At 41.3% G+C, this 21,078-nt stretch overlaps 1 protein-coding gene across 2 annotated transcripts in view; it reads left to right on the top strand.

Annotated features, from left to right (window-relative positions):
* The window catches only part of LOC134351795 (monocarboxylate transporter 2-like), a 208,108-nt gene that overhangs the window by 123,812 nt on the left and 63,218 nt on the right, over positions 1-21,078 (top strand). For both annotated transcript variants that reach the window (XM_063058491.1, XM_063058492.1), the window contains exon 3: positions 12,657-12,800. In XM_063058491.1, coding sequence (XP_062914561.1) covers positions 12,657-12,800 — 144 coding nt within the window. The remainder of the gene's footprint in view (positions 1-12,656; positions 12,801-21,078) is intronic.

Genomic DNA, 21,078 nt, shown 5'->3' with positions numbered 1-21,078 from the left:
AGGTACAAGAAAGGAAACTATAAGGTCAGTTTGTCTGACCTCAGTGGTTGAGAAGATATTGGAGTCAATTATTAAGGATGAGGTCTCAGGGTACTTGGAGGCACTTGATAAAATAGGCCATAGTCAGCATGGTTTCCTCAAGGGAAAATCTTGCCTGACAAATCTGTTGGAATTCTTTGAAGAAGTAGCATGCAGGATGAACAAAGGAGAATTGGTTGATGTTATGTACTTGCATTTGTAGGCCTTTAACAAGGCTGCTTAACAAGCTACAAGCCCATGGTATTACAGGGAAGATTCTAGAATGGATAAAGCAGTGGCTGAATATAAGGAGGCAAAGATTGGGAATAAAGGGAGCCTTTTCTGACTGGATGCCGGTGACTAGTGGACTTCCACAGGCGTCTGTGTTGGTTCCAATTCTTTTTATGTTATATGTCAATGATTTGGATGATGGAATTGATGGTTTTGTTGCAAATTTTGCTGATGATATGAAGATAGGTAGAAGGGCAGGTAGCTTTGAGGGAAGTGGAGAGCTACAGAAAGACTTAGACAGATTAGGAGAATGGGCAAAGAAATAGCAGATGGAATACAGTGTCAGGAAGTGTATAAATATGCACCCTGGTAGAAGAAATGAAAGGGTAAACTATTTTCTAAATGGAGAGAAAATACAAAAAACTGAGGTGCAAAGGGACTTGGGAGTCCTTGGGCAGGATTTCCTGAAGGTTCATTTGCAGGTTGAGTCTGTGGTGAGGAAGGCAAATGGAATATTAGCATTCATTTCAAGAGGACTAACGTATAAAAGCAAAGATGTAATGTTGAGACTTTATAATGCACTAGTGAAGCCTCACTTGGAGTATTGTGAGCAGTTTTGGGCCCCTTATCTTAGAAGAGATGTGCTGAAAATAGAGAGGGTTCAAAGTGCTCACAAAATGATTCAAGAATTGAATGGCTTGTTATATGAAGAGCGTTTGATGACTCTGGGCCTGTATTCACTAGAACTTAGAAGAATGGGGGGAGGGTGACCTCATTGAAGCCTATCAAATGATGAAAGGCCGTGACAGAGTGGATGTGGAGAGGATGTTTCCTATGATGCTTCCATAAGATCAGACGACACAGCCTCAGAATAGAGGAGTGTCCTTTTAGAATGGAGATGAAGAGGAATTTCTTTGTCAGAGAGTGGTGAATCTGTGGAATTCTTTGCCACAGGCAGCTCTGGAGGCCAAGTCATTATGTGTATTTAAGGCAGAGGTTGATAGATTTATGATTGGTCAGGGTATAAAGGGATACGGGCAGAAGGCAGGAGATTGTGGCTGAATGAAAAATTGGATCAGCCATAATGAAATGGCAGAGCAGACTTAATGGGCCAAATGGCTTTATTCTGCTCTATCTTATGATCTAGTGGTCTTATTTGTTCCTACTTGTCCACTTCCATTTTTTTTCACCAGAGTCTCAAGTTTATGGTCTTATAGGATGTGTTGAAAAGGCAGTTGTACAGGGTTGAGTGAGATCCAGGATCAGCTATGATGAAATATCAGAGCAGACACAATGGGCTGAATTGCCTAATTCTTCTTCTATATCTTATGGTCTAATATCTTGCAAAAAACAAGGTTCCCTGAACATGTTATTCTTGCCTTTTATTCTGACAAGCACATGCAAGCTTTGTACTCTCAATGGAACCCCAAAATATTGAGCTGCCAACAAGTCTCACTAATGGCTACAGTATCATAATTCCATGTGTTGATCCATGTCCTGAGTTCATCCGCCTTTCCTACGATACTTGCATCTCAAAACATTCGTCCTACCACACTCAAATCTTTGTCAGATGTCTTAGCAACATCTATCTCCACAGTCACTCCACTATCTATTCTGGCACTCTGGCTCCCATTCCCCTGCAACTCTAGATTAACCACCTCCACCTCTCCCCCACCCTTGTGCAGTACGAACAAACCTTTCGGCTAGGATATTAGTCTCCCTCTAGTTCAGGTGCAAACCATCTCTTCTGTGCATCTTCCTGGGAAGAGAGTGCAATGCACATGGTCAAGACGTTCAGTTGCTGTTTTTAGCAAACATCAGAATGGGGAAGAATTGTGAGCAAAATGACTTTTACTATGGAATTACTGTTGGTGCCTTATGGGGTAGTTTAAGTACCTCAAAAACTGCTGGTCTCCTAGAATTTTCATGCATAACAGTCTCTAAAGTTGACAGAGAATGTGATGCAAAAATCAAAAAGGGACATAAAGGGGTTTAAAGTGGCCCAGGAAGAATATAAAATTAATTTATTTGCTGATGACATTTTAGTATATTTGGCTGAACCGACCAGCTCTTAGGGCCTTGCTGGACAATTATGGTATAGTCTCGGGATATAAAATAAATTGAAATAAAAGTGAAATTTTACCTTTAGGTAAAGGGGACTATGCCCAATATCAATATGGCACTCAGTTTAGATGGGTTAAATTCAACATGAAATATCTGGGGATTAAGTTTAATCGTAAATTGGATGATCTTTATAAACTTAATTACATTGTCCTAGTGTCTGAGTCGACTAAGCAAGTGGTGCTGCTGGAGCTGACAGTCCCATGGGAAGATAGCTTGGAAGAGGTCTTTGAAAGGAAGCTCTCCAAGTACGCAGGACTGGTCAGCAACTGTCAGCAGGCTGGATGGAGAGCGAGGTGTCTCCCAGTGGAGGTCGGTTGTAGGGGATTCGTAGCCCGTTCTTTAGTTAGGGCCTTCAGCACTTTGGGCATCGAGGGAGAGAGGAAGAGGAGAGCCATCCACAGTACCACCGATGCAGCAGAGAGGGCCTCAAGATGGCTGTGGCTCAAAAGAGGGGAGCCATGGAGTCATAAGTAGCTAGCCATCTGGACACAAGCTGGGGTCTGATCAGCCCCGGCTGGGTCACCTGGAGGAGGTTGTATGATGTTGAAAGACCCGAAACACCCGATGATTCCAGGAACATCACTGAAGATGTGTCCAGAAGCATCAATAGATGTATGTACACAGCATCTCCCCTTGCTGCAGAATGTCGAGGAGGACCTACGTAGGTGGATAAGCCTTCCCATCACACTGATGGGCAGGGTAAACTGTATAAAAATGAAGATAATGCCAAGACTTCTGTATTTTTTTCAGTCTTTGCCTATCCTATTACCCAATAATTATTTTAAGATTCTCAATGGACATATTCATTTATTTTTATGGTCGTGTAAAATATCTAGAATCTCCATGGAAAAATTGACCTGGGACTATAAATTTTGGAGGGTTAAAATTACCAGATTTTAAAAAATATTATTTAGCTGCCCAAGCACATTTTATTGCTTCTTTTTTTGATGAGACAACTATTCCTTCTTGGGTTCCAGTTGGCTTACATATGGTAGGATAAGAGATGGCAGAAGAATTTATATATAAATGGGACTCTAAATTAATTAAAAAGAAAACAAATACTCCTCTACTGAGACACATAATTTATATCTGGGAAAAAATTAAACAATTTATGGGTCTAAAAAAAGGAATATCCTCAAAGACGCCTCTATCTCAGAACAGATTAATACCCATGACTCTGGGTAATAAATTTCTAGTCACCTGGTATCAACATGGTATCAGGCGCATTGAAGATTGTTATAATCAGCAGAAGCAATTTATGTCTTTTGAGGGACTTAAAAATAAATATAATTTATCTAATAACACATTCTTCTGCTATCTCCAATTACAATCTTTTTTGAGGGACTGTTCGGGTCCATCACTGGTCCTACCAAGGTGCCCAGACATGGAGGTTCTAATTCGAAAGGGGAATACAACTAAATTTTTTTCTAATATGTATTCTTTATTCCGGGACCAATGCCCAAAGCTTGGTATATACAGATCGAGGGAGAGATGGGAGTTGGATTTGGGCATTGTAATTGATCATCAATGTTGGTCACATCTATGTTTGGATAGTGTTACCACTCTTATCATCTCTAGATACAGAATGATGCATTTTAATTTTTTACATCAGTTGTATCTCACACCTGAACAAATGCATAAAAATAAACCAGAAATTCCTGACAAGTGTTTCAGGAGTGGCATAGATGTTGGTACCTTTTTGCATGCCACCTGGCTATGCGTGAAACTGTGATCTTTTTTGGATAGATCTGGGGGAGGTACTGGGAAAGATTCTGGGGATGGATTTCCCTCTAGACCCAGAACTGTTTCTCCTGGGGAACTTAGCAGCTTTGAAAGTTAACCTCCCCAGGAATAAATCCAAATTTATTAAAATTGCATTGTCAGTGGCCAGGAAATGCATAGTGGTAACATGGAAATCCGATTCCCTTGTACATATTGATTGCTGGAATAAAGAAATGCAAAGTTGTATACCCCTTGAGAAGATTACTTATTCCCTTAGGAATGGATACACTATGTTCACTGAGATTTGGCAACCATATTTGGATTACTTAAATGCTGAGATTGTTTAATTTATTTATTCTAATTTTTAAAACTTAATACATCCTTTATTATAAGCTAGTTTCTTTAATTTGTATTTTAAACTGACTCTGAGAGCTGGATGCCTACTCTTCTTTTTCTTTTATTCTCTTTTTTTTCTTCTCTCCTTTCTTTCCTCTGTCTTTTATGTTATTTCCTCCCTCCTTTTTTCTAATGAGGGGAGATGGTGTTGAGATAGGTGTTTTTTTTTCTTGGACTTATTATTGTATTTGAATTTTTTTTTTCAATATGTATTAATTGTTGTATTAATTGAGTCCTCATATTTCTTCTTTAAAAATTAAATAAAATATATTTTTAAAAATCAGAATGGGGAAGAATTGTGAGCAAAATGAGTTTTACTATGGAATGAGTGTTGGTGCCATATGGGGTAGTTTAAGCATCTCAAAAACTGCTAGTCTCCTAGGATTTTCATGCATAACAGTCTCTAAAGTTGACAGAGAATGTGATGCAAAAACCAAAAATCATCCAATGAGCGGTCTGTGGATTAAAATAATTTATTAATGAGAGAGGTCAGAGGGAAATGGCCAGGCTGGTTCAAGTTGACAGGAAGATGTCAATAACTCAATAACCACTCGTTACAACAGTGGTGTGCAGAAGGACATCTGTGAATGCATAAAACACACCAAACCTTGAAGTGGATGGGCTACAGCAGCAGAAAACTATGAACGTACACTCAGTGGCCACTTTATTAGGTGCAGGAGGTACCGAATAAAGAGGCCAATGAGTGTAGATGTGGTATCATGAGATACTAATCATAAGCCAAGGCTGCAGGAGTCACTGCGAGTCAGATCTCGTACTGACCATGCACCTGCCAGCTTTGCAGGACTTCCACTCATGAACCTTGATCATTTATGAATTTGTTTTTTGCAGCCAACAGAAAGCCTGGCACTGAGTTCGTTGAATTTGATGGAAGTTGTCTTCGGTTTTAGAATTGATAAATTACACCATTTAGTTCCAAGTGGGAAGCCTATTGGAATTATAGATTGGATATAAATTTAAAAGATGCTGAAACTCTGGGCTACGAGCTCACATTTTTGGCTAGTGACTGTGCCAAATACAGGACCAGGATCAGAATAAGTTTTATTATCACTACTTATCTGATGTGAAATCTGTGGCAGTAGTACTGTGCAAGACTTAAAAATTCCTGTGCTATACAGTAAAATGTGCAAAAGGGCAATAGGAGGTGGTATTCACGGACCATTCAGGCATATGGTAGTGGAGGGAAGGAGCCATTCCTAAAGCATTAAATGCGGCTCCCAGACTTCCTCCCTGATGCTAGTTCCGAGAAGAGGGTTTGTCCAGGGTGGTAAGGTCCTTGGTAATGGATGCAACCACCCTGAGACACCAACTCTTGAAGATGTCTTTGATGGTTGGGAGGAATGTGTCCATGATGGAGCTGGCTGAGTCTAGAACCTTCTGCAGCCTCTTTGGATCCTGTGGTTGCAGCCTCCATACCAGGCCGATATGCAATCAGTCAGAATGCACTCTGTAGAAATTGGCAAGTCTTTGGTGACAGGCCAAATCTCCTCAATCTCCCAAAGGCACTAACATGATTATATCAGGATTCCCAAACAATCACATGTCAAAGATTGAAGATTACTGTCATAAAGTGGATAACATCAGGACATCCTAAAATATTTTTATAGCAAAATACTGTAACTAAACTTAAAGACCCTTTCACACCTTCCCTTCAGTTTAACAAGGTTCATTTCTCTTCTTCCCAGTTATAACAAGCCTTTGACTTGAAATATTAACGTCCTTCCTCTTCCCACAGATGCAGGCTGACCTACCAGCTACTTCCAGCATTTTTCATTTTCATTTTAGATCTGCAGCACTTTGCTTTTCAACCATATCTAATATTTGCCAAGTTTTCCTTCAGCGAGTGCAATGGTAGAGAATATTATGCTCCAGAAATCAACCTATAAATCTTCTTTCTGAGAACATGAGAAAGCCTGCAGATGCTGGAAATCCAAAACAACACACACAACATACTGGAGGAACTCAGCAGGTCAGGCAGCATCTATGGAGAAGAGTAAACTGTTGACATATTGGGCTGAGACCCTTTTTTCTAAGATGGTGTTTTACTTTTCTGAGAAAGAGCTAAGTTTTGAGCTGTTAATCAGTATGTACCAGAATGGGGGGAAGTCACTGCTTTCAGTTGCATGTTTGAAACTGTTATGATGGGAGTGACCTACACTTGGGTCTACGAATTGCTAACAAGTATTTGTGTTTACTGACTAACTTAACCCAATTAAAATTAGAAGCTCATGACTGTCAATTCAGTTATCTCTATCTGAAGTTCTTAATGTGTTTTATAATGTGCATTAAACAAAGACAATGGGCCTCCTAATGAAGGACAATGATGTGGGATAGCACCATCCCTGTTCTTTAAATAAAGACAGTACCCATCATAGGTCAACTGCTGCTGCGATGTACCAGAAAGGGTCATTTTCCACTTTCTACTGCTTCCTCTGTTGTGCTTTATACACCCAGTGGCCACTTCATTAGGTACAGCTGCTCATTGATGCAAATATTGAATTAGCCAATCATGTGGCAGCAACTCAATGCATAAAACAAGCAGACATGTTCAAGAGATTCAGTTGTTGTTCAGACCAAGCATCAGAATGGGGAAGAAATATGATCTAAATGACTTTGACTGTGGATTAATAATTTGTACCAGATGGGGTGGTTTGAGTACCTCAGAAAATGCTGATCTAAGGATTTTCACACAGAATACTCTCTGGAGTTCACAGAGGATGGTGCAGAAAACAAAGTAGCATCCAGTGAGTAATAGGTCAGTGGCTGAAAATGGCTAGTTGATGAAAGAGGTCAGAGGAGAATCGCCAGACTGGGTTAAGCTGATAGGAAGGCGACAGTAACTACACATTACAACAGTGGTGTGATCTTGGAGAAGATGAGGATGTCATCGAGGTAGAAAAACTTATACCTGTGTAGTGTTTCTCAGAGGATCTTGTGAATAAAAGCTTGGAAAAGGGCTGGACTGTTGGAAAGTCTGAAAGGTATCACCAGGTATTCAAATTGACCAGTGGGTGCCATGCAGATCAGGTTGTACACACTCTGTAGGTCTGGGCTCTGCAAAGTGTTTCGATGTGCTGTCCATCAAGGGGAGAGGCTGGTGATTCCTAATGGTGATTTTATTGGGCCCACAGGAGTCAATGTAGTGACACAGAGCTCCATTTTCCTTCCTGAGTAAGCAGAATCCTGCACTAGCTGGGGACAAGGAATGTCGAATGAAGCCGTGCTTTAGAACGTCAGCAATGCAGTAATTCATGGCTTGGGTGTCAGGAGGGGAGAGGGAGAAGAGATGACCTTGGACATGGGTTGTTTCCAGGAGGATATTAATCATGCAGTCATGTGGTCTGTGAGTTTGCAGGGTGCTAACTTCCCTCTTACCGAAGGTGACAGTCTGTGAGTTTGCAGGGTTCTGACTTCTCTCTTACCGAAGGTGACAGTCTGTGAGTTTGCAGGGTTCTGACTTCCCTCTTACCGAAGGTGACAGTCTGTGAGGCTGGTGTATCTCCATGCAGCAGTGATCTGGATGACCAGGTGAGAGGAGTGTTGGTTGAGTCGATAAGGAGGAATTGGATGGAGTCACAGTGCTCGCTGATGCTCATGTACACAGCCCCAGACCCCAAGGGATGTCCATCAAAGGCCATGGGGCAGACGTAGTGACAGATGGGCTCAGTAGGGAGTCCAGGCTGCACACACACAGTCTGGTCCTGAAAGCTGCCTGCTGCCCCAGAATCCATCAGAGCCTCCCTTACACATAAAGCTGTCAGAGTGTGGAGGATAGAGAGAGTGAGTCAGACTACCGTGCTGGAATGAGGGGCCGGAGGGAGCTTTGCAGATAGAAGGTCCCTCATCTGCACCTGGATGCTATTTCCCCAATGCAATAGGCATTTGATGTATGGATGATCACACAATAAGCACACAAGTTGCTTATCCATTGATGCTAATGATCTTGGGGGATTGAGGAAGCCCTCCTTAACTGCATAGATTCTAGAGGCGTTACTGATGACGGTCCTGCAGCTGGAAATGTTTCTGGGAATGGAACTAGGGTTCCAGTATGTGATCTGGAAGGTCTTTCCATAATATGCTTGACAATACAGAGGGTCGGAGAGATGTGGCTTTCGATGTTGGTGGTCACCTCCCAGTACACCGCTGATCTTTCAAGCGCTCTGAGAGGCCATGATGGTAATGAGCTTCCACATTCCAGCTGCACTCTACCCCGAGGTTCCTGAATTCCAATGTGATCCAACAGTAAGCGTGAGCCTAGTTGTATCATATCAGCTGCCTCCCTTCCATTTCCCGGTTGGTCGAAAACCTGGCATATCTCAGCGCTGATGGTGGTTTTATTGTCCCAGTTAACAGCAGCCCAGGTCAGAACAGTTCCAGTTAAGAAAGGTGATGAAGGCAATCTTGGCTCGGTCCATAGAATACAGGGCCGGCTGCTGCTTAATTGTAAGATGCACTGGGACAGGAAGTTGGGGATCTTTTGAAGTGTTTGGTAATTGGAACCTGAGGTTCTGAGGGAGGAGGTTAACGGGTGTGGGTTGCTGATATGAGATGGAGAGCTGGTTGACAATGGTGAGCAGATGGTCAATGGTTTTCTGCTGCTCCTGGATTGTGTACTCGCCAAGATGGATGACTTCCTTTAAGCGAGGAAACTCTGCTGTGTTTCTCATTCTGTCAGGAAATGTGGAGGAGGCTTGACCCAGACGTAAAGCAGTGGAGACAACTTAGCAGTCAGCCATAACTTTAATAATAAACTGCAAAATAACAAACCACAAGGGGACACAAAACAAGAAAGAACAGATACTTAACATGACAAGGTAACAAGGTAGCTGAGGGCTGGGAGCAACTGGTTGAGGCTGGCTGGTTTGAATGAGTGAACAAGGACTGTGGATAAGAATTGGGTTTAAATAGGCTGCAGGTAATGGGTCGGAAATGAGTGGTAGGTAACTCCTGTTAGCTGGTGGAGACTGGGAGGAGGCTGTGTGTACAGGCCTGACATATACTCTATAAATATATCATGATTTACATTGTAGACATACAGTAAAAAACACAAGGTTGGTTAGCAAGATTCCAATTCCATTCGCTCTGTGGATTAAGTAAGGTTGATGAAACTGAGTGGAAGAATATCTGGAAGATTTTCAATGCAGAGTTGTTTCCAAGAAGACAATTTGCTGGCTCCTTCTATACTGGAGTGCGAGGAGCAGGGTGAGCAGCAATTTTTTTAGGATGCTGTATGGCTCGGGGCTTCCATTTGCCTGTAACTTTGATTTTCCAACCATCTCTCCAGACTGACTTCTCTGTCTTTGTGCTGATGCTGTGAAGTTAAACATCGATTAAGGAAGCATTTAAAGGAAATATTACAGACATCCAGAATTGACAGCAAAGAGCAAAATGCCCAATTTCATGGATAGATTGATGTTTCAGCCTTGTGTTGTGCATTTCCAGCATTCATTTTCTCCCCTCTCCTTCTTGCTTCTCGCCGCTGCCATCAGGAAGAAATACAGGAGCCTCAGGACTCACACCACCAGGTTCTGGAACAGTGATTACCCCTCAAACATCAGGCTCTTGAACCAGAGGGGATAGCTTCACTCAACATCACTTGCCCCATCATTGAAAAGTTCCAACAACTTGTAGACTCACTTTCAAGACTCTTCATCTCATGTTCTTGATATTTATTGCTTATTTATTTATTTATTGTTGTATTTGCACAGTTTGTTGTTTTTTTACACACTGGTTGAACCTCCAGGTTGTTGCAGACTTTCATTGATTCTATTTCTGTTATGGATTATTGGGTAAGCCTGAAGCAAATGAATCTCAGGGTTGTATATGGTGACTATATGTACATTGATAACAAATTCGCTTTGAACTTTGAAAATCCTTTGCTAACTTCAGATGTGTCGATCACCTGCTTTCACATCCACCCTGTACACTAGCCTTCACCTCTCTCTTTCAGCCAGCAACACCACCACTTGTATCGTTCTGCTCTCAGCTCTGTCCTCCCAACTCCACACACCTTCCCTTCCATTCTGTCCATCCCCCCATCCCAGCCTCTTGAATCTTTTTTGATCTAACTCTTCCCAATTCTGATGAAAGATGAAGCGTGAGCCCGTTTTCTCTCTCCACAGATGCAGCCTGACCTGCTGAGTATTCAGTTTTATTTCAGATTTCTAATACTTGATTATTTAATCTTTGGCTTCCACTCAGCTGAATGAGTGTGCCCACAACTTAACCGGTTCACATTCACCCATGTTACAACATACGGCAATAATGGGACCAGTAACTTTGTGATGGTGTAAGCAGATTTCACAAATAACTCCCTTGCAACTCTCCTGTAACAGGGTTTATGTAGTCACAGTTCAGCTAGTTCAGCAGACTGTGTGAAAAAACTTAAGACAGCATCAGAAAAAGCAGGTTACTAAACTCTCTGACTTTCCATTAAAGGTGCAATCACACTTAGTCTCAAACCATTTAAAGGCAATACAAAAGGAACTATTAAAATTTGAAGGCTGTATAAGGCACTGGTCAGACCACACTTGGAGTATTGTTAGCAGTTTTGGGGCCCCTCATCTAACAAAGAATGTGCTGATGTTGGAAAGTGTCCAGAAAAAGTTCACGAAAGTTCAAGGAATGAAAGGGTTAACATATGAGGAGTGAAGGATGGCACTGGGCAGTTTAGAAGAATAAAGGGAGAATCTCACTGAAACTTATTGAATATGGAGTGGACATGGAAATGATGTTTCCCATGGTGGGGGAGTCTAGGACCAGAGGGTACACTCTCAAAATAGAAGGATGTTCCTTTCGGACAGAGATGAGGGGGAATTTCTTCAGCCAGAGCATGGTGAACCTGTGGAATTCATTCCCACAGAAGGTTGTGGAGGTTGATAGGCTCTTGATTAATAAGGGTGTCAGATATTAGGGGAGAAGGCAGGAGAATGGGATTAAGTGGAATAATAAATCAGCCAAAATGGAATAGAGCAGCAGACTTGATGGGGTGAATGGTTTAATTCTGCTCATATGTCATATGGCCTTATGGTCATTTATTCCAATAATTTGGATAGAATCTTAAACAGTTGTATCTAGACTTTGGTAATGTAAATAATTGCATCATTAGAATACTAATTATGAATGTCAGGGTGTTGTGCAAAGCTGAGTAAGCAGGTGTATGGGAGTATGCCCCAGTGCTGCTCTTGCCTCTTTAATAAAAAAAAGTTTTTTTATAGGCATCTGTTAGTCTCATGAGACCATGGATTTGCGCCTTTGAAGGTTTCCAGGGCACAGGCCTGGGCAAGGTTGTATGGAAGACCAGCAGTTGCCCATGCTGCAAGTCTCCCCTCTCCATGCCACCAATGTTGTCCAAGGGAAGGACATTAGGACCCATACAGCTTGGCACCGATATCATCGCAAAGCAATGTATGGTTAAGTGCCTTGCTCAAGGACACACATGCTGCCTCAGCCAAGGCTCGAACTAGCAACCTTCAGATCACTAGACGAACGCCTTAACCACTTGGCCACGTGCCAACACAAAAAAAGTTTAAGGCTATGGATTCACACACAACTCACACAGAATTGTGAAGGTCTGGCTTGATCTGTCAACCCAAAAGCAGTCAAAATTCCTAGCATGAGCTGCTCGTCGATCATAGTGCTCCAAACTCCCCTCCACGTATTTATTCAGACCTCTGTTAAGTCGAGGTGTGTGGAATATTGGGAATCTAATGCAGGGAATTGGCGAGGGTCTTGTTCATTGTTGACAATTGGGCAGTCAGTGAGAATCTGTGCATAATTGAACTGTGCGGTGAAGGTAATGCCTGTTGCTACAGGATTTCAAACATGTTCCACTGGATCACTGCTCTAGGCCTTTGGATATTAATCCAGCTGGTTTGATTTCAGTGGGATAATTCTTCAAATAATATGAGTGAAATAGTTTCCACGTAGAAGATTGCATTAAATATATCCCCTGTTGGTGCTTCAAAAGCTGCTCAATCAGCTCAATTTCACACTGAACATAGTGCAAAATAATTGGAGACATTTGGTTTGATGTATAATTTTGTATTTTCTTGAATATTCATCAAGACTATGAATAACTTGAACAGCAATCTTTCTTTCCTGTAAAAGAGTATGATGTATTTTCCCATTTCATTGTTTCTCTGCAGGGCCGATAAGCAGTATCCTGGTAAACAAGTATGGATCCCGTCCAGTGATGATGGGGGGAGGAATATTGTGCTCCATTGGAATGATAGCTGCGTCGTTTTGCAATAATGTTTTCCCGCTTTTCTTGTGCGTGGGCTGTATTACAGGTGAGTACAGTATCTGGCCACGTTAGTTAACAGGGATGCTTAACAAAGAGATGTTCTTCTCACTGCTGCCATCAGGAAGAAGGTACAGGAGCCTTTGGTCCCACCAGGTTCAGGAATGGTAATTACCTTTCAACCATCAGGCTCCTGAACCAGCTTAAGCAACTTCACTCAACTCGACACTGAACTGGTTCCACAGCCTATGGACTCACTTTCAAAGACTCTACCACTAATATCCTCAAAGTGATTTATTACTTTCTAATATATATATTTTTTATTTATACAGTTTGTCTTGTTTTGCACATTGGTTGTTGTCAATGTTCCCTCTAAGCTGGATGGGTGCGCGGCCACACTGAAACTGAAATGCTCCCACACACATAGCCTTTGTTGCCATGCAGGTGAAATCTGACACAGCTAGAAAAAGGATCTAGTGCTTTCCTGGCATATATGACGAATAAACTCTTCCCGGGCTTCCAGCCAGGTACAGGTACTACCTCCAGAAGACAGCAGAGTTGGTCATCAAAATGTCGGTTATAATTGATACCTATACCCGACTGGAAGCCTGAGAAGAGTTCATTTAGCTAGAAAAAGTTTACTAAATGCCAAAGATTTTTTTTTTGTTCTATTTCATTAGACCCTTTAATTAAAAAATAAAATCAAAAATATGGCATTTCTCAAATGTTATTCTAAATATTCATAGTATGCATTTTACAAAACAAATTTAAAGTGCCTCACAGTTTTCAGGCCATGTAAAAATTTCCAGCTCACAGCAATGGCTGGTCCTGCAGCTGTAAAAAATGTTAGAGGGAACATTGGTTGTTGTCCATTTTTGTTTATGTGCAGGTTATCATAGAACATAGAAGAGTACAGCACAGGAACAGGCTGTTAGTAATTCAATGGCCAACTAAGTTAATCCCTTTTGCTTACACGACGTCCATATCCTTCCATTTTCCTCACATTCATGTGTCTATCTCAACATCTCCTAAAAGCCCCGAAAGCCCTGACTCTCCCACCACCCTGAGCAAAGCATTCCAGATACCCACCAGTTATTCACTGATTCTATTGCACTTCTCTGTATCTACTGTGAATGCCCGCAAGAAAAGGAATGCTGGCATAAATATATTTTGATAATAAATTTACTCTGACTTTGATTGAATGATTGCTGGTAAATTTCTCTACATGATTGCTAGGGCTTCTGACAAACAATTAGTACTATCTGTTTTAATATTCAAAAGTTCCAAGTACATCTACTACCAAAGTATATATACCATTTACGACCTTGAGAAGTGTCTGCATGCAGGCAGCTGATGGGCATTCCTCTGTTCTGAGGCTGTGCCCACTGGTCCTAGACTCACCCACTATATGAAACATTCACTCACGTGAGGCCTTTCAATATCCGATGGATTTCAATCAGATCCTCCCTCATTTATCTATCTAAACTCTAGCAAGTATAGATCCACAGCATTAATCCTTCCATTTCTGGAATAATTCTTGTGAACCTACTCTGGGCTTTCTCCAATACCACAGATCTTCTCTTAAAAACACAAACAACAGGAATTCTGCAGATGCTGGAAATTCAAGCAACACACATCAAAGTTGCTGGTGAACGCAGCAGGCCAGGCAGCATCTGTAGGAAGAGATGCAGTCGACGTTTCAGGCCGAGACCCTTCGTCAGGACTAACTGAAGGAAGAGTGAGTAAGGGATTTGAAAGTTGGAGGGGGAGGGGGAGATCCAAAATGATAGGAGAAGACAGGAGGGGGAGGGATGGAGCCGAGAGCTGGACAGGTGATTGGCAAAAGGGATATGAGAGGATCATGGGACAGGAGGCCCAGGGAGAAAGACGGGGGGGGAGAACCCAGAGGATGGGCAAGAGGTATAGTCAGAGGGACAGAGGGAGAAAAAGGAGAGTGAGAGAAAGAATATGTGTATAAAAATAAATAACGGATGGGGTATGAGGGGGAGGTGGGGCATTAATGGAAGTTAGAGAAGTCGATGTTCATGCCATCAGGTTGGAGGCTACCCAGGCGGAATATAAGGTGTTGTTCCTCCAACCTGAGTGTGGCTTCATCTTTACAGTAGAGGAGGCCGTGGACAGACATGTCAGAATGGAAATGGGATGTGGAATTAAAATGTGTGGCCACTGGGAGATCCTGCTTTCTCTGGCGGACAGAGCGTAGGTGATCAGCAAAGCGGTCTCCCAGTCTGCGTCGGGTCTCGCCAATGTATAGAAGGCCAGGTGAGGCGACACTTCACCTGTGAGTCGGCTGGGGTGATATACTGCGTCCGGTGCTCCCGATGAGGCCTTCTATATATTGGCGAGACCCGACGCAGACTGGGAGACTGCTTTGCTGAGCGCCTACGCTCTGTCCGCCAGAGTAAGCAGGATCTCCCAGTGGCCACACATTTTAATCCCACTTCCCATTCCCATTCTGACATGTCTATCCACGGCCTCCTCTACTGTAAAGATGAAGCCACACTCAGGTTGGAGGAACAACACCTTATATTCCGTCTGGGTAGCCTCCAACCTGATGGCATGAACATCGACTTCTCTAACTTCCGCTAATGCCCCACCTCCCCCTCATACCCCATCCGTTATTTATTTTTAGACACACATTCTTTCTCTTACTCTCCTTTTTCTCCCTCTGTTCCTCTGACTATACCACTTGCCCATCCTCTGGGTTCCCCCTCCCCCTTGCCTTTCTCCCCGGACCTCCCGTCCCATGATCCTCTCATATCCCCTTGGCCAATCACCTGTCCAGCTCTTGGCTCCATCCCTCCCCCTCCTGTCTTCTCCTATCATTATGGATCTCCCCCTCCCCCTCCCACTTTCAAATCTCTTACTAACTCTTACTTCAGTTAGTCCTGACGAAGGGTCTCAGCCTGAAACGTCGACTGCACCTCTTCCTACAGATGCTGCCTGGCCTGCTGCGTTCACCAGCAACTTTGATGTGTGTTGCCAGATCTTTTCTTAGATAAGGGGCCCAAAACAGCTTACAATACTCCAAGTGTGCTCTGACCAACGTCTTATAAAGCCTCAGCATTACATACTTACTTTTGTATTCTAGTTCTCATTTGTCTTCCTCACAACTGACTCAACCTGCAACTTAGCCTTTAGGGAATCCTGCATGAGGACTCCCAAGTCCCTTTGCACCTCTGATTTTTGAATTTTCTCCCCATTTAGATAATAGTCCTCAGCTTTATTCCTTCTACCCAAGTGCATGACCATGCACTTCCCTGTATTATATTCCATCACTCAGTTCTTTGCCCATTCTCCCAATCTGTCCATATCCTTCTGAAGACTCTCTGCTTCCTCAACACTACCTGCCCCTCCACCTATTGTTGTATCATCTACAAACCTGGCTACAAAGCCATCAATTCCGTCATCCAAATCATTGTGAAAAGAATCAGTCCCTACACCAAACCCTGCAGAACACCACTTGTAACTGGCCAGCAACCAGAAAAGGCTGTCTTTATTCCCAATTTTTGCCACCTGTCAGTCAGCCAATCTTCGATCCATGGCTAGTATCTTTCCTGTAATACCATAGGCTCTTAACTTGTTAAGCAACCTCATGAGCAACATTTTGTCAAAGGCCTTCTGAAATTCCAAATGAACAACATCCACCAATTCTCCTTTGTTTAACCTGCCTGTTATTTCCTCAAAGAATTTCAACAGATTTGCCAGGCAAGATTTCCCATTGAGGAAACCATGTTGATTTTGGCTTATTTTATTATGTGCCTCCAAGTAGACCGAAACCCCACGCTTCATAGTGGTCTCCAACACCTTCCTAACTATTGAAATCAGGGTAACTGGCCTATAATTTCCTTTCTTCTGCCTCCCTCCCTTCTGAAAGAATGGATTGTCATCTGCAATTCCAGAATCTAGTGGTTCTTGAAAGATCATTACTGATGTCTCCACAATCTTTTCAGCTACCTCTTCCAGAACCCTCATCTGATCAAGGTGACTTATCTACCTTCCAACCTTTCAGCTTCCAAACACCTCCTCATTATTAGCACCTACACTTAATTCTTTCCCTGACATTCAAGCATCTGGTATACTGCTTGTGTCTAACACAGTGAAGACTGACCCAAAAAACTTAGTATGTTCATCTGCAATTTATTTGTCTACCATTACTACCACTCCAGTGTTATTTTCAAGTGGTCCAACATCCACTCTCTCCTCTCTTTTACTCTCTATATATCTGGAAAAATTGGTATCTTTCTTTATATTATTGGCTAGTTTACCTTCATATTCATTTTTTCTTTCTTTATAGCCCTTTTTAGTTGCCTTCTGTTGGTTTTTAAATGCTTCCCAATCCTCTAAATTCTCACCAATTTTTGCTACATTATATTGCTTTTGTGCTGCCTTGGACTTCTCTTGTCAGCCATGGTTATGTCATCCTGCCTTTAGAATACTTTTTCATCCTTGGGACATTATCAATCCTGCACCTTCCAAATTGCTCCCAGAGACTCCAGCTATGACTTCCAGTCAAGATGGCGATGGTTTAGTCGCTTAACACTGTCGCTCCGTTTTATTTTTTATCTCCGCACTTCTTCTTTCCTTCTTTTTACTCCAGATTGTTAAAATTCTTATTTTCCCTACTGCCTGCAACTACACCGGTCTTACAATGGCTTCAAAGTTCACCAAATCGGGGAAAAAAGAAGTTCCTGTGGCTGGTTCCTCTGTCGAGATAGTTTCCATTTTGGAACAGTACTGACAGGATATAATATCCAAATTTAAGTCTGAATTTAAGTCTTCTTTCAGTTTGTTGGAATCTGAATTAGATCAAATTAATTCCAACGTGGAGGCTCATGCTGAACGTCTTTCTCTTCTTGAGTCTGCTACCGATGATTTAGAACATCGCTTTCACGATTCGGAAACCGTTTGCTCCAGCTTGAGAAATCACAACAACAAATTAATGTCCAAAGTTACTGACCTGGAAGGTTGGAGCAGACGTCAAAATTTACAAATTCTCGGCTTGCCGGAGCCTATCGAAAGTGGATCTCCAGTTGAATTTTTCTGTACTTTACTTTGTGAGATTTTTGGAAATGATATTTTTACGACCCCACCCGAGTTAGATGGAGCTCACCGTACCTTTGTGCTTAAGCTGGAGTCGGGCCATAGGCCACGCCCAGTAATTCTCTGTTTTCATCGCTATAAGGTGAAGAACCTCTTGATTATGGAAACACGTCGGAGAGGAAAGTTGGAATATAAGGGTCAATCTATCCGTATTGTCGAGGATTATGCTCCCCAAGTTCTGAGTCTACGAACCAAATACAAAGAAGTCATGAAAGAGTTTTATAATTACGGAATCAGGCCCTCTCTGGGATTTCCAGCTTGTCCCCGAATAACTCTTGCTACTGGAGAAAAAAAGTAGTTTAACTCAGTTACAGTAGCTCAGAAATTTATCGAAAGTCTCCCTGTTACTTCCATTTCCTTAGATTCGGTTTGATTTTTAAAAATGGTGGACAAGTACTACTTTTCTTTGTTTTTTTTTTCCAGATCTTTCCTTTTTAAGTCAGTGAATTTTTTTCATAGTTTCTTGCGGGTAGGTTACTGGGTAAAGTTTGTTTATGTGTTTCTTAGTTCATATCTTTTCTTTTGGATTATTACTTTGAGTTAAGCTTAATACATCTTGGTAGAATTCTTTTTCTTTTCTCTATGTATAATTCTAATTCGTAGTGCATAAGTTTTCTGGTTTTGAATTGTTAACAAAATTATGATGATGTTAAGAATCTGGACGTTGGTTTTTGGGGTGGTTATTTTTCTGAAGAGCTTGCTGCTGATTTTTGTTAGCTTTCTTATTGTGGGATTTGTGGGGGGGAGGGATCTCTATTGCCAATAGCATTTATAGAATCTTTAGTTATTCTTTGTTATTCAGGACATATTTCTGTCCTGATTCCCCTGTTTTATTTTTTTGCCCCAGAGCTGTTATTTGATTGTTTGATTTTGCTCATGCCTACTACTCTCCGTGGTTTTTTAAATGACAATGATTAGTCTATTGAATTTTATAAACTGGAATGTTAAGGGATTGAACCATCCTGTTAAAAGAAGGAAGGTGTTTTCACATTTTAAGCGGCTCAAAGCTGCAATTGCTGTTTTGCAAGAAACACACATTCATTGTTCTGATAATTCCGGTCTGATGTCAAGGTGGGTGGGGCAGCATTTCCATTCTACTTTTCCGGTTAAAGCCAAGCTCCTTCTGAGCTTCACAACAAAGTATCTGATACAAATGGTCATTTTATTATTGTCTCTGGGAAATTATATAACACTAGGGTAGTCTTGGTTAACCTGTACGCTTCCAATTCGGATGATGTGGAATTTTTTTGATTGTTTTTTCTCTTTATTGCCTGACCTGAGCTTATATTATCTTATATTGGGAGGTGATTTTAACTGTTGGTTAGATCCAGTTATGGATCGATCGTCCTCTGTTCCTAGACTACCAAGTAAATCTGCTTTATCAATTCAGTCTTCCCTTTCTAATTTTGGTATCTCTGATGTTTGGCGTTTTTTCCATCCAACTGAAAGAGATTATTCTTTTTTTTCCACATATCCATCATACTTTTACTAGAATTGATTATTTTTTAATCGATAACCTGCCGATTCCATCTGTTCGCTCTTGTGATTATCAGAGTACTTTGATTTCAGGTCATGCCCCAGTTACCAGGTCTATATTTCTTCCTTGTCTCCCCCCAAATGAATAAACACTGGCATTTTAATCTGACCCTGTTGTTGGATAATGATTTTGTAAAGTTTATGAAGGACCAGATAACTCTTTTTTTAAAGATACTAACATATCATCTGAAACCTCAATTCAGGTTGTCTGGGATGCCATGAAAGCATGTCTAATGGGTCAAATAATTTCATATACTGTGAATTTGAAAAGAAAGACCTATACAGAGTGATCAGATCTGGTTAATCAAACTAAAGCAACAGACCAACTATATGCCCAGACCAAAAATCCGGAACTGGACAAGAGGCGAGTGGAACTTCAGAGTTCAAAATAAGTTTGACCTTATTTCCACTCAACCAATTGAATGCCAACTTCTTGAAAGTAAGAGCTGGTTTTATATTCATGGTGATAAATCCAGTAAATTTTTAGTCAATCAACTAAGATGCTCTAAAGCTAAACAACAAATTACTAAAATTCGAATGGGAAATGAAACATTACCTTGAATCATTCTGAAATCATTGATACATTCAAGAATTATTATTCTCGACTCTATTCCTCTGAATCTTTAAATGATAGCATTTCTGTCGAGCATTTCTCAAATAGTTTAAATATTCGTTTGCTTCGCCTGATCTCAAAGCAAAACTCAATGAACCATTATCATTAGAGGAAATATCTTTAGCCATTTCTGCACTGCAGTCTGGTAAATCTCCTGGATGTGATGGGTTCTCTGCAGAAATCTATAAATCATTTTCATCACTGTTTTTGCCTCAATTAACCTTAGTTTTACCCAATTCATTTAAATATGGTCAATTGCCAGCATCATTTAATGAGGCAAGTATCATTCTTTTAGTGAATAAAGGCAAAGACCCAACAGAGTGTTCCTTGTATAAGCCGATTTCTTTGTTAAATGTCGATGTTAAAATTTTAGCTAAAGTTTTGGCTCGTAGATAGAGAACATTGTACCCTCAATTATTTCTGAAGATCAAACCAGTTTTATTAAAAATCGCTTCCCTTTTTTAATATACAGCATTTATTTAATATCTTGTAAGCACCTTCAACTGGGACTCCTGAGTGTGTTATCTCTCTTGATGCGGAGAAAACGTTTGATTGTGTGGAGTGGGATTATCTTGCGGTTTTAGAAAAATTTGACTTTGGACAAAGTTTTATTACATGGATTAAATTGCTATATTCATGTCCCACTGCTTCTGTTTTGACCAACTCACTGTAATCCCAACCTTTTAACCTTAAACATGGCACCCGGCAAGGGTGCCCTTTAAGTCCCTTTAAGGCCATAGAGCCATTGGTGATTGCGTTCCGTAGCTGCGCTGAATTGATGGGGATTTGGAGGACGGGTGTTGAGCATAAAGTTTCTGTTTATGCCGATAATCTATTACTTTTTATATCAAATCCGACTACCTCTTTACCCCCAATGTTTTCACTTCTTAATAAATTTAGCCCCCTTTCCGGATATAAACTTAACTTACACAAGAGCAAACTCTTCCCACTTAACAGAGAAACACAAATATTAGAATTTCATAGCCTCCCTTTTAAAGTAGTATATAATCAGTCCACTTACCTCAGTATTACTGTAACAAAGAACTTTAAGTAT

This window comes from Mobula hypostoma, chromosome 9, assembly GCF_963921235.1.
Source record: "Mobula hypostoma chromosome 9, sMobHyp1.1, whole genome shotgun sequence".
NCBI classification, from domain to species: domain Eukaryota; kingdom Metazoa; phylum Chordata; class Chondrichthyes; order Myliobatiformes; family Myliobatidae; genus Mobula; species Mobula hypostoma.
The sequence above is the reverse complement of the archived record's forward strand: the minus strand, read 5'-3'. Positions and strand labels throughout refer to the sequence as shown.